The sequence below is a fragment of the Anopheles ziemanni genome, chromosome X, assembly GCF_943734765.1.
Source record: "Anopheles ziemanni chromosome X, idAnoZiCoDA_A2_x.2, whole genome shotgun sequence".
NCBI lineage: Eukaryota > Metazoa > Arthropoda > Insecta > Diptera > Culicidae > Anopheles > Anopheles ziemanni.
In genome coordinates, this window is record NC_080707.1 from 7,291,521 (window position 1) to 7,303,920 (window position 12,400).

Genomic DNA, 12,400 nt, shown 5'->3' on the forward strand with positions numbered 1-12,400 from the left:
AAAAGGCGGTGCGGCGGGTGTGTGTGTTTGCAGCAGTCGCGACGACGCGGATCGCCTTGCACGGAAATACAGCGCGTGGGAGTAGAGGGAGCGGCCGTGCGCGGGAAGGCGGCACAAGCACACGACAGCGGAGGCAAGTTTTTTGAGGCGAACAATATCGACCACGACCAGCCGCCGCCAGTCAATATCAAAATCACCACTCAAACGCACATTCAATCAAATCGTCGTCGTGTCGGTCGGTGGCTGACGCAAAGCTTGGGCTGAGCGATCGCTCCAAAAACAAAACCGCGGGGGAAACAGTCCGTCCAGCCCGTCCGGTCTCTACGTTCGATTTCGCAAAATGTATCAAGCAGGCGGAACCACCACTTGCCAACGCGAACGTCTCCACTAAGGCCGCCCATCTTCCGAGCGCCGGATTTATCACCAGCTTCACCAGCCCTGGCAGCTATCGTCACTCCGGACGGCAACATGGACGAATCAGGTGGGTCGATTGAAGCGGAAACGATGGAGAAAACTATCAAAAAATCCTTCCCTCCGATATATGTTAAGGCCCATAAGATTCGTTAACTCCAATCAATTCGCTGGAACCAGCCGACTGGAAGCTTTCCTTGTTACCTACTCTTATGCGATTGGAATCCCTGTTTTAGATTCGAATAAGTTTGATAAACAGCTCTTTTAGAACGTGATGTTGCGCGTTACCCTCGTGTTATCTGCTATGAAGGATACGAATACGAGATAGAATGTTTTGTAAACGGTATGGAACATTCAGAGTAGTTTCTTGTAGGGAAATGCCCTCTCAGGATTTTTTCCTAGGTCTCCGACAAGAACCTTGTACTGCTAACAACGGTATCCTTACCGAATTCCAGAATTTGTTCCAGAAACTATAGAAGTTGGGAGCAAAGGAGTTTGAGAGTTTTACAACCACCTCCACCTGACATGTCACACAGCGTCATTGTTGCCCTTAAGGGTGTGATTATGTTGCCAGGGGATTTCTGATTACAACGACAATAATAACATTAATCCTATAACAAATGTATCAATTGATGTATATCAATGATGCTTCGCCTTTGCAAAAGAAGAAACCACAAATCGAAGAAAATATAAACAAAACAATAATTTACCAACAAACAATTAAATCAAAGTAAACCTTGTCATATTAGTCATGGTGAACACATATTTTTTGCAAAATGGAAAACATGCTGATATGATTTATAAAGTTTTTAATTTCGATTTATTTCGTTACTCGTTTCGAAAGCCTTTTCTTCCGCTCAAATGGATTAAAGTTTATAATCCAAAATATGTTTGTCAAATCGCAAATTGGTGATGCTTTTAAAAAATCTCGCTTTCGAGTGGAGCAGCTTCTAGAAACGCCCTTCTGCTTCCGTCGTAAGTTAGGAATTTTCTCTCCAACACGTGGGTGCACCAGCAAATAAACAATCAATCCTAGTAAAATGTTTCATATTAATTTTGTTTACCTTATCTTTGCAAATGCTCCAGGTGTACATTTCTTTTCTTACCATCTGCTTTGGCGAAAAGGGCACACTGCATTGGAAGAAATGTGAAGCAAAGGAGGGTTGGGAAATTGTGCATCGGGTCGAATAAGTTTTCTTGGACCCGTTCGAGCGGCGCGGCAAATGTTGATAACGATCATTCGGACGCAGCTCCAACCCGTTAGACTAATGTCTGGAGTTACCCCGTTTTTTTTTGCGCAGCAATTATATGTACCCTCCTGTAAGTTTGCAATTGTCAATGGCGATACACTTGTAGGGTGTGAAATATCACGGGAATAAGGCAATTTCACGAGAGTGGATGCAGTTCGTATGTTTTGCAAAAGCTTCTTGACAGAAACGTACCTTTATCCGTGATCGGATCAAAAGCGAAAATACGCATTAACATTTTACATTGCACAGAGACAAAGGTGACACCGCAGGTAAAGGAGGTAAAGACCACCTTCCAGGACCTTCGATTTTTGCTAACCGTCGCTCGATTTGTGTGCTGTTCGACACCGAGGTCCGATGTAATTGTTCCCGCACCCGTCCGCCATCAGCCCTTTTTTTTCTCCTTCGCTTCGAATCAAGCGGCCAATTAGTGTCCGATTCGTTCAAGAACCGCTGATGGCGGGGTCGCACTCAAACGTCAAATAGCTGCGCGCGGGCGCGCGCTCGCCTCCACTGATATCACTCCAGCAATTATCTGTGGCGAAAAACACGCCGTACGCCGGAGTGCGGCATTAGTGCACGTTACTTTGCGTAGGGCGTTTCTCCCCCCCCCCCCCCCCCTGTTTTTTTTTCTTCCCGCAAAACGGCCCCGATAACATTCATTCGACCAAACCCGACGTACGGTCTAGGTCACCTACAAGTCCACTCGAAGTGGTCCACCGTGCAACGTGTTTGCCCGACACACAGGTGCGAATCGGTGCCATATCGATACTGGAATGCATTGTTGCTTCGGGATAATTGCTCAGAAGGCTTTTGACTGTTCAATTTGACCACCGATTGGCAAAACGCTACAGTTTTCTTTGAATCTTTGAATATTCTAACCTTATAACATTGATCTTTCGAAATTTTCATGAATCTTTCATGTATGTAAATAACTCTTGGACGTGCAAACAAAAATTGGGTTCTTTCTTTAACATTCTTTGTGAGTTTTTCTGCTTCGGAATTTGTTTTTCTACGATTCATGATTCTCAAATTCGGTGTAAAGCGTTACTTGACTTCAGTTCTAATGGCACACTTTCGTTTTGGTCTAAACTTTTCCGGTGGCTAAAATATTGAATGTGCAAAAACATTTCCATCAGTTTCCCCCGAAAACGCGAAACGCCAAAAGAGAGTGAACAAATGTACAAAACAGCGGGCTTTTACAGCTGAGAAAAATCTTCAAAACTGACCAAGTTGTAGCGCTTTGAAAATCGCGGTGGTCAAATTGACCCCTCCAAAAGCATTCGCGCCAAAAGGTTGCCGTTGTCTTGCCGGTGCAGTGGAAAAGCCTTGTTTCGGTTTCCGGCTTTGACAACACACGGGAAAACAAACATGGCAAAATGGACCACTCGCGCGCTTCTAGTGTTATCACAGGTGGAGCCTTCGAAGCCGGGCTGCATTTTTGGGCGCAATGGTTTGGGCTGCAGCAGATAAGCAGCTGGATGGGGGCTATCTTCCTTGCGTTGTGCCTCTACACCTACCTCACTGTTTGCTTATCGCACCTCGCTATCGGAATATCGATGTCATTCGGTGTCACTGGATTGATTTACTTCCGTTTCGCGCACGGAACACAACACTCTCTCACGCACAGCACGCAGCCCAGTTGGGTTGGTTGTGTGTGTGCGTGCGTCCTAATCTGGAAGTCGACGGAGGCAGCAATCGGCAAGCAGTCCTGGAGGAAGAAGAACTGACGCAGGGAATTGGCGAGCAGGCGAATAAAAAAAAAAAACACTGGCTCATTGCGAGGGACCATGACTGTACTCGCCCAAGCCGTCAACACAGCCTCCTTCGCACCCGGCTGCCCGTTAGTGGTGCGATAACTCTTGCCGAAATCGGACGACCATCCCTGGCGTTGGGAACCAGTGTGTATTCATTGTGCTGTATATGTTTTACAACTGATAAAGGAGCACGGATCTGGCTGCGGCGCGCTGGACCAACGTTCGAACCATCATCCCCAGTGCAGCATATTTGCATACACAGTTGACAGTGGCGACAAATTTGCGTGAACGACCGTCCGCAGCGCTCGGGAATTATTTACGAATCAACGGGTCGTAGGTACTTCTAGGTAAAATCTCTATACTCCAGACGGTACGTCAAGTGAATCCCGGGCGCAAAATTATGTCAGCTCATGCGATATAGTGGTGGTGGTGGTGGTTAATCATATCGTTTGTCACTGGCAAGCAAACCGAGCCAGTGGTCGGCAAACGTCTCTCGGAAGCGAAATATTGGCAAACAAATTCCACCGAATTTATGTTTTCTAATATAGCACTCATACTGTCCCTTTTCCGTAACCAATATAATGATTTACAAAACTCGTCCAAAAAACTTCCACAACCAATATAATGTTTTACAAGTGAATTTCTTGTGACCATCTCATCTTATTTTTGTTTATACATTCCAAAACAGCATCATTAAAATATCAATTTTTCAATGAAGAAAGAGTTTCATGATCACCTCATGTTGCTGAATTTTTGGATAGAATGTGCTGCGTAAATAAATTTACAATCAGCGCAACAGTTACCTAAATATTGTATCAATCGCTAAGATAGAGCTTGTTTTTATATTCGATCCAGAAGAATATTGAATCCTTTCGTAAATCTTGTTATTAGAACAATTTTGTTACACAATGTCAATTTTAGTTTATGTTGATTTTCACATAAACCGTTCTTGGTGCACAGAAGCACAAGCTTAAAAGATATATTTACGTTTACTTATCCGTGATGTGATTCATAGGCTTTTCCCACTGCAAATTCTGGAAGATAACAATATACTCTTTCGCATAATCCAGCTTCCCAAGTTTTCGATTTGGTTCGTGTGTGATTGTACGTTTTACTTAATTAGATAAACAGTTTTTAACCCTCCACGTTATCCCATAATTTGTGGATGTGTTTTTGAAAGCGATACTCTCCCGCTTTTTGTTTTACGTTTCCCGGAATGAGTCAATTGAAAATCCCTGGTGGCTTTTTTCCAGGCATGCGTCCATGACCTTAATCAAATCTTTATCTGTTATTTGCAGTGGAACTGAACCCACGACCCTAAACAAAACAATAACAAGTAAACAGATCAAATGCAACAATTGGAGTGTTTTAAACTATTTTAGGATACACACACACCAACACTCCGAAGGTGAATCTAAAACGTAGATATGAAAGTGAACAAATGAAGTACAAAAACACACACAAGACCGTTTTTGATGTGAGAGATAACTCGGACAGTTATTTTGGCCGTAAATAATTAAGGGATTTTCTTTTGTTTACAAGAGGCGATCGAATTTCTAACTGGTTTCGTTTGTTGCGTTTCAGACACCCATGTAACGGTGGTGGCACCGGGCATCAAAACCGGGGGCAGCATGTCGAACCTGAGCGATATTTCTGGCAGCACGGCGGTGGCGGCGGCGGCGTCGGGCCACGGTGGCCACCCTTCCCGGCCCCGCATGGACATCGCGGTCGTGATCGACTGCGAGCAGAGTGCGTTCCTTAGCCACCGGAAGGCGGCGCTGGAGGAGGTGCGGCAGGCGTGCGGGCAGGTCGGCGCCAACCTGCAGCTGCTGCAGTTCGAGGTGTTGGACTTTGGCCACCTGGAGACGCTGGCGACGTTCTACAACGCCGACGTCGTGGTGGTCGATCTGAGCGTGCGGACGCAGCAGAGTACGCTCTGCTACCAGCTGGGCGTGCGCGAGAGCTTCGAGATGAACGAGAACATCGTCATCTACAACGACACCGAGAACGAGGCGACGCTGCGGATGAAGATCTCGTGCGGCAACTATCAGTTCGTGTCGTACCGGTTGCACGAGAGCGGCAACGTGATCATCACCAGCCCGCTGAAGGGCATCAGCGAGGATCTGGCGGGACAGCATCTGACGGTGGCGGCGCCACAGCTGGCACCAGGTCAGCAGCAGCAGCAGGGGGGCATGGGCGCACCGCCGGCACCGCAGCACACGACTGCCATCACGCTGCTGACGGCACTGCGCAAGCTGTTCCAGGACGTGGAGATCCAGTCGAAGGCGCACCTGCGCGAGAAGTTTCTGGCGGACCTGCGGAGCGCCCGGGACCAGCACGCCGGCAACGTGGAGGAGCTGCAGCGCACGCTACGCAACATGCGCAAACGGCTCGACGACCCGCACGTGCTGTCGAAGGAGATCGTGCAGACGTACATGCTGTCGCTGCGGGACGTGCAGGACTACGACGCGATGGTGCAGCTGGTCGACGACCTGCAGACGGTGCCGAACAAGCAGAACTACATCAACACCGGGCATATGCACTACCTGTACGCGTTCGCGCTCAACCGGCGCAATAAGAAGGGCGACCGGGATCGGGCGCTCAGCACGTGCACGAAGGCGCTCGAGAAGAAGGAGAACCACTTCCCGGACATGCTGTGCCTGTACGGGCGCATCTACAAGGACATGTTCGTCGAGTCGGCGCACCAGGACCGGGAGAGCCTGAAGAACGCCATCATCTGGTACCGGAAGTCGTTCGAGGTGCAGCCGAACGAGTTCGCCGGCATCAACCTGGCGACGCTGCTCGTGATCGACGGCAAGGACTTCGGCGACAGCGAGCTGCAGTACATCGGCATGAAGCTGAACAATCTGATCGGCAAGAAGGGCTCGCTGGCGCAGATCAAGGACTACTGGAACGTGGCGACGTTCTTCGAGATCTCGGTGCTGGCGGAGAACTACGCCAAGGCGATCCAGGCGGCGGAGTGCATGTTCAAGCTGCGCCCGCCCAAGTGGTACCTGAAGTCGACCATCGGCAACATCACGCTCATCGACATTGCCCGCAAGCGCACCGACGAGGCGGGCGGGGGTGGGGGTGGCGGTGGGGCGAGCATCGAGCGGCAGATCTTCCAGTTCTGGATGGAGTTCTTCTTCGAGGCGACGGCAGCGGAACCGTCCAGCACGGTGCGCTTCCCGATACTCATTCTCGAGCCGCAGAAGATCTACATGCCGAGCTACGTGTCGATCCACATGGACGCGGAGCAGAAGTCGATCGACATCACCAACATCTGCCAGCTGCACGCGAAGGGCCACTGCCTGAAGCTGCACGACTTCAACTTCCTCGCCAGCCAGATCAAGTCGGTCAGCCTGTACAAGCGGGACGAGCGGTGCGCCTACCTGTACGTGCACCAGAACTCGGACGACTTCCAGATGTTCTTCCCGTCGGTGCAGTGCCGGCAGACGTTCTACGACCTCATCCTGCAGATGACGGCCGACCAGGGTTCGGGCTTCATCGACCTTTCGTCGGCCGAGACGACGGCGGACGAGCTGAAGTACGAGTACGAGACGGACGACCAGTCGCGGCGCATTATCCTCGGCAAGGGCACGTACGGTGTGGTGTATGCGGCCCGCGACCTCACCACGCAAGTGAAGATCGCCGTAAAGGAGGTGCCCGAGCGCAACACACACGACGTGCAGCCGCTGCACGAGGAGATCAAGCTGCACTCGCAGCTGCGCCACCGCAACATCGTCCAGTACTGGGGCTCCAAGTCGGAGGACAACTTTTTCAAGATCTTCATGGAGCAGGTGCCGGGCGGGTCGCTGTCGGCACTGCTGCGCTCCAAGTGGGGCCCGCTCAAGGACAACGAAACCACCATCGCGTTCTATTCGCGCCAGATACTCGAGGGCCTCAAGTACCTGCACGACCAGAAGATCGTCCACCGCGACATCAAGGGCGACAACGTGCTGGTGAACACGTACAGCGGCGTGGTGAAGATCTCCGACTTTGGCACGTCGAAGCGGCTGGCCGGCATCAATCCGGCGACGGAAACGTTCACCGGCACGCTGCAGTACATGGCGCCGGAGGTGATCGACCAGGGCGTGCGCGGGTACGGGCCGGCGGCCGACATCTGGTCGTTCGGTTGCACCGTCGTCGAGATGGCGACCGGCAAGCCGCCCTTCATCGAGCTCGGCTGCCCGCAGGCGGCCATGTTCAAGGTGGGCTTCTACAAGTCGCACCCCAACATCCCGGAGGAGCTCTCTACGGTGGCGAAAAACTTCATCCTGCGCTGCTTCGAGGTGAACGTGGACAAGCGGGCCACCGCCAGCGAGCTGCTCGACGATCCTTTCATCTGCGAGTACGTCGACGACCCTTTTCCCCGTGCCCAAAACCAACGTGTCTCACGTCTTTCCTCCTCTTCGTTTTAGGAAGCACAAAAAGATGCGACCATCGTTCAGCAGCACTAGCACCATCAGTGGCCTCCCGCCGCCGGTGACGGCCGTCGGCGAGTTTGCCCGCAGCGTCAGCATGCCCGCCGACCGGCTCGTCACGAAAACGCTCACCTCGCAGCAGAGCTCGGCCAGCTGCAATACGCCGACAATTAGCTCGGAAACAGAGTAAGTGCGATGCCGGGGATAAAACTAAACGTTCGTCCGACGATGCTAGCGCCGTATTTGCTTGTTTGATTTCTTTCTACGTCATTTCTGTTTCTTTAACATTTCTGAACCTTAAATCTGAGATCTCAGGGAACATGTTCTTCACTTGTCATTCGATTAAACCAATTTGAAACCATGATATTCCACTGAAAGCCTTCAATATATCATTCTCTTAAGTGTAGTCATTCATCATAGTAAGTTTACTGTCTAAATTATTAGCTAATTATCAATTAGTCAGCGAAAAGTATCCTTTGCACGATGCTTAACGTGATTTTTGTTCAGAGTTCTTAGAAAGGAAATAACAATACCGTAGCTAGGAACCTTTTCGAATCGATTGAACAGATCAGATCAAGAAATATGGATGGTGTAAAGTATATATCCTATTGTTTTTATATCGCTAAGACAGGACATGATACAAAATACTCTCTGCAAACGAAAAGGAGTGAAAAGAATTGTTTTTAAGTGGTTAGAACTTTCTCTCACATTCTAAACAATGTTTGACCATTCGAACGAATTAGAATTAGTTCGTAATATTTGCTTTGCTAGAGAAATGAAAAGTCAATTGGAATAGGTGGTATTGTGGAAAAACTCGATAGCAATTCAGAATTTATCAACATTAATATCAAGCACACATCCTTTAAAGAACTGTCAGCTCAAATTGATCATTACATTTACATTATCCTGTTTACGTTACAAATAGTTCCGTTAGTCTCACTCTCGATGTAACTTCATACCCGTGAAAGATTTTCTGCCTACTTTTAAAGTTGTTTACATATATATGAAGGCTTTAGGCATCGATGAAGAAAGGTTCATATCTCAATCTTTTTCGTTGCCGATGCGTATTTTGTGTGCTTCTATAGAATCTTAACATTATTACAAACCATCCAATGTCGTTTGAAGCTTTTAAACTAATATGTTTCATTTAATTATCGTCGTTTCGTCGAATCAATACTAAACGGTCTGAACGATTCCAATTAATGGTCCTAGCGCCATCAACCATTTGCTTGCTTTAGCCGCCCAGGATATGTTTTTTTTCTCTTGCGTTACTCAATTCCGCCATTGTATCTTCATTTCAATTAATCCCTGCTTCCGTTTGTTTTTTTTCTCTTCTTTTTCTCTGTTCTTATTTTATGTCGTTACATGTTTTCTTCATTGCCGCTGCCACCTTTTTGTGTTCCTATCGACCCGTTTCCGTTGTTGCATCTGAATATGATAAACACTCACACGAAAAAAAAACACACATACATACATACAAACACACAACAAACAACAACATTGAACGGCTCATTGTTTGATCGCAATCAATTATCTGCGTTCGCGCGCCACAATTGTATTTACTCGCTGCGTGTCTGTGTGTGTGTGTGTATGTGTATTTGATTTGATTGATTCGTTCTATCGTTTTGCGTGACAATTTCGCCTCGATGTTCGATGTTGCTTTTACTATGTTTTTTTTGCAAACCAACATTTTGCATCTCGCCGACAATGACCCGACTCCGAAACTCCATGGGATATGCAAACTGCAAAACCCAATTCGGACCCGATCCCGGCAACATCGCAACAAACGGCATTTGCAATCGAATATCGAATTACATTGTACGCTACAATGCACCGTGTAATGCTCATCCTGAAACAATAAACAATTACAAACACACATGCGTACCAAATATACACACATACGCACACCAACAGTACTGCTAGCTCGTCGCCAGTTGGGAAAGCCGCAACCACATCCACCCTCACCTTCACCGCCACCCACCGGTCGGTTGCGCTACGGAAGAGCAAGCAGCCGTTCTCGCTGACGCCAATCAAAATGCCGAAGCAAGGTCTCAACAGCATCGGGTAAGTGATGATGTGTGGCACCGGTGGCCCCGTCGACCCCCCCGCTGCAACCCTCCCGACACCGAGTTCCGACCCGTTTTCCAGTCATTCCATGCCACATTAAGAACGCTGGTCGCTAGCATATGTGTGTCGGTACGGTGCTTGTATTTCGGCTCGCATCCATTCCTTTGCTAGGAGAGGACATTCTTGATGCACTTCCTTGCGTTGTGTGTGTGTGTGTTTGTCGACAAATGACCCTCTAGCACCCGCTCATATGTAATTGTTTGTTTTGTTTATTTTGTTTTAGGAACCTGGCGGAAACACCGTCGTTGGAGATCGAAGCAGCGGAGCAGACGCCGACGGCATTCCAGCTAAACCGCCGCAGCTCATCGGGCGGGCTGCTGTCACCGGAGGTTCGCAAACGTTTGTCTCGTTGGAGGTTTCAAGAAGCGTTCGCTAACGAGGTTCCGGTTCTTTGCAGGTTGACCTGGCGACGTCGACCTCGAGCAAGTCGCCGCTGGTGGGTGATGCGAGCGAAAGCGACGGCTTTTACCTGCTGAAGAAGGACTCGCAGCGGCGCACCACGCTCGACAAGGTGCTGTCGCACGACGTGGCCAAGATCTGCGAGGTGTGGCTCGGGCGCATCGAGTACGACCGGAAGGAGAAGGTGGTGATAACGCGCGCCCACCTCGAGACGCTGCTCGTTGCGCTGCGCAAGTACATCGCCGAGCAGCGCAAGGAGACGCTCGAGCAGGCGATCGCGCAGCTGAAGGAGCAGCTCGACTTCGACTCGACCGCGATCGACCACCTGCATCTGGCGCTGTACTCGTTCCAGGACGCGGTCATCACCGTGCTGCGGTCGCACAACATCAAGCCACACTGGATGTTCGCGCTGGACAATCTGGTGAAGAGTGCGGTGCAGGCGGGCATCATGATCCTGTCCCCGGAGCTCGGCGCCAATCTTGCCGGCCAGGCGGTGAACGACGACGAAGAACGGGACTGTCTCGACGGGGGTGGAGGAGGTGGCGGTGGTCTCGGTGGAGGTGGTGGTCCTCTCGGCGGTGTCGGGGGAGGCCCTGGTGCCGGTGGCAACCTGGCTGGTTGTGGTCCCGGTGGTCTCGCCCCCCGCGGGCGTCCCTACTACGGCGCCGGTTATGACGAGTGCGACAACTACGAGCTCGACCTCGGTGACGACTATGACGCGGGGGAAGAAGGCGAGGAGGCCGATTTTGGGCAGGAGAAGGGCTGCGGCACGGTTCGGGCCGGTGAGAGGGCGAACCAGGGGGCCCCGCACCACAGTACAATCGTTGGCGGCCGGAAGGGCGCGTGCTACTACGATGCCGGCCGGTGCCGGCTACCAAATGCAAACTTAAAACCGTCCGCCAGCGCGGCGACTTCCGCGAACCGGCGGCCGACACTCCGCGACCAGCTAGCGCTACTGCGCGCGGAAAACTCAAGACTGAAGGAATACATCATCGAATCTCAAAACTCATACCACCGGGCGTTCCGGGCAGTGCTGGAGAGCGGCTCGTTCGCCCGCTGCCTCACCGATCAGCTCTCGGCGCTGATGGAACGCTGCCTCAACGAGCGCCCACCGGATGCACCGAACGAGGGTGTCGGGCCGCGGCCAGCGAAGGACGAGGCCGACCTGGCCGACCAAACGCTGCCCGAGAACCGGCCGGCGTTCGACAACGATGCGACTGGCGATCGGCGGCTGGCCGGGTGGCTGACGGCGCAAGGCATCGACCGGCTCGCCTGCCGCCAGCGGATCCTGCGCGAAGGCTTTCGCTACGACGATTTCCTCTACGATCTGGAACGGAGCGACCTGCGTCGCCTAGGACTGAAGTAAGATTTAAATGTTTTGTAATATACTTTGTTAATGCATATTATTATTTTATTTATGCAGTACAATATTTTTTATTTGAAGAGTAGTGTTACAATAGTTGGGACTGTACAAAATTGCAATAGAAAAGTTGCTCAAAATTAGTCAATGATCGAAAGATGAAATTACTAGATTACAGCTAACTGTAAACATTGTGCGATTCAATCAATTTTCAGATTTTTTGCATAAAATGACTCCTTTTATTTATCCTTTCTCGGTATATTTTCTATCTACAATTTTTGGCGTTTAATGCTTCCAATTGTTCAGTATATTTATATCAGATGATATTTGAAACATAAACGCTTTCATGTGTTTGTCAATAGTAAATGATTACACCACGACCGCTTTGCCAACCTCTGCTAATCTTCCTGTTTGTTGTTTGTTCCAGGATGGGAGAAGAACTTCGCATCTGGAGCGCGCTGAAACGGCACCGGAAGCTGCACCCGCTCAAACGGTCGCACTCGAACGACGACGACGACGACGACGGAAACGACAGCGACAGCGATGCGCCGAACAACGGGAAGTACTACCTGAACCACAACAGCTGCGCGGTGGAGCCGGTGCAGGACGGAAACGAGCGTACCACCACCGTCCGGCTCGGTGTGCGATAATCGCTACAAAGCCCTCCTCCTACAA

The 12,400-nt window shown here is 50.2% G+C and overlaps 1 protein-coding gene across 1 annotated transcript; it reads left to right on the top strand.

Annotated features, from left to right (window-relative positions):
* The first annotated feature begins 343 nt into the window (after positions 1-343).
* On the top strand, positions 344-12,383 carry LOC131290670 (mitogen-activated protein kinase kinase kinase 15). Its single transcript, XM_058319834.1, has 7 exons — positions 344-481; positions 5,000-7,766; positions 7,837-8,025; positions 9,754-9,903; positions 10,190-10,295; positions 10,364-11,727; positions 12,153-12,383. Exons 1-7 carry the CDS (start codon positions 469-471, stop codon positions 12,373-12,375), a joined length of 4,812 nt encoding a protein of 1,603 aa, XP_058175817.1. The 5' UTR covers positions 344-468; the 3' UTR covers positions 12,376-12,383.
* The last annotated feature ends 17 nt before the right edge of the window (positions 12,384-12,400 follow it).

Excerpts from the sequence above, each read along its gene's own strand:
- LOC131290670 (XM_058319834.1), top strand. Across the intron at positions 7,767-7,836 it reads GACGATCCTTTCATCTGCGA|GAAGCACAAAAAGATGCGAC; the intron begins GTACGTCGACGA and ends TCTTCGTTTTAG. Across the intron at positions 8,026-9,753 it reads ACAATTAGCTCGGAAACAGA|TACTGCTAGCTCGTCGCCAG; the intron begins GTAAGTGCGATG and ends GCACACCAACAG.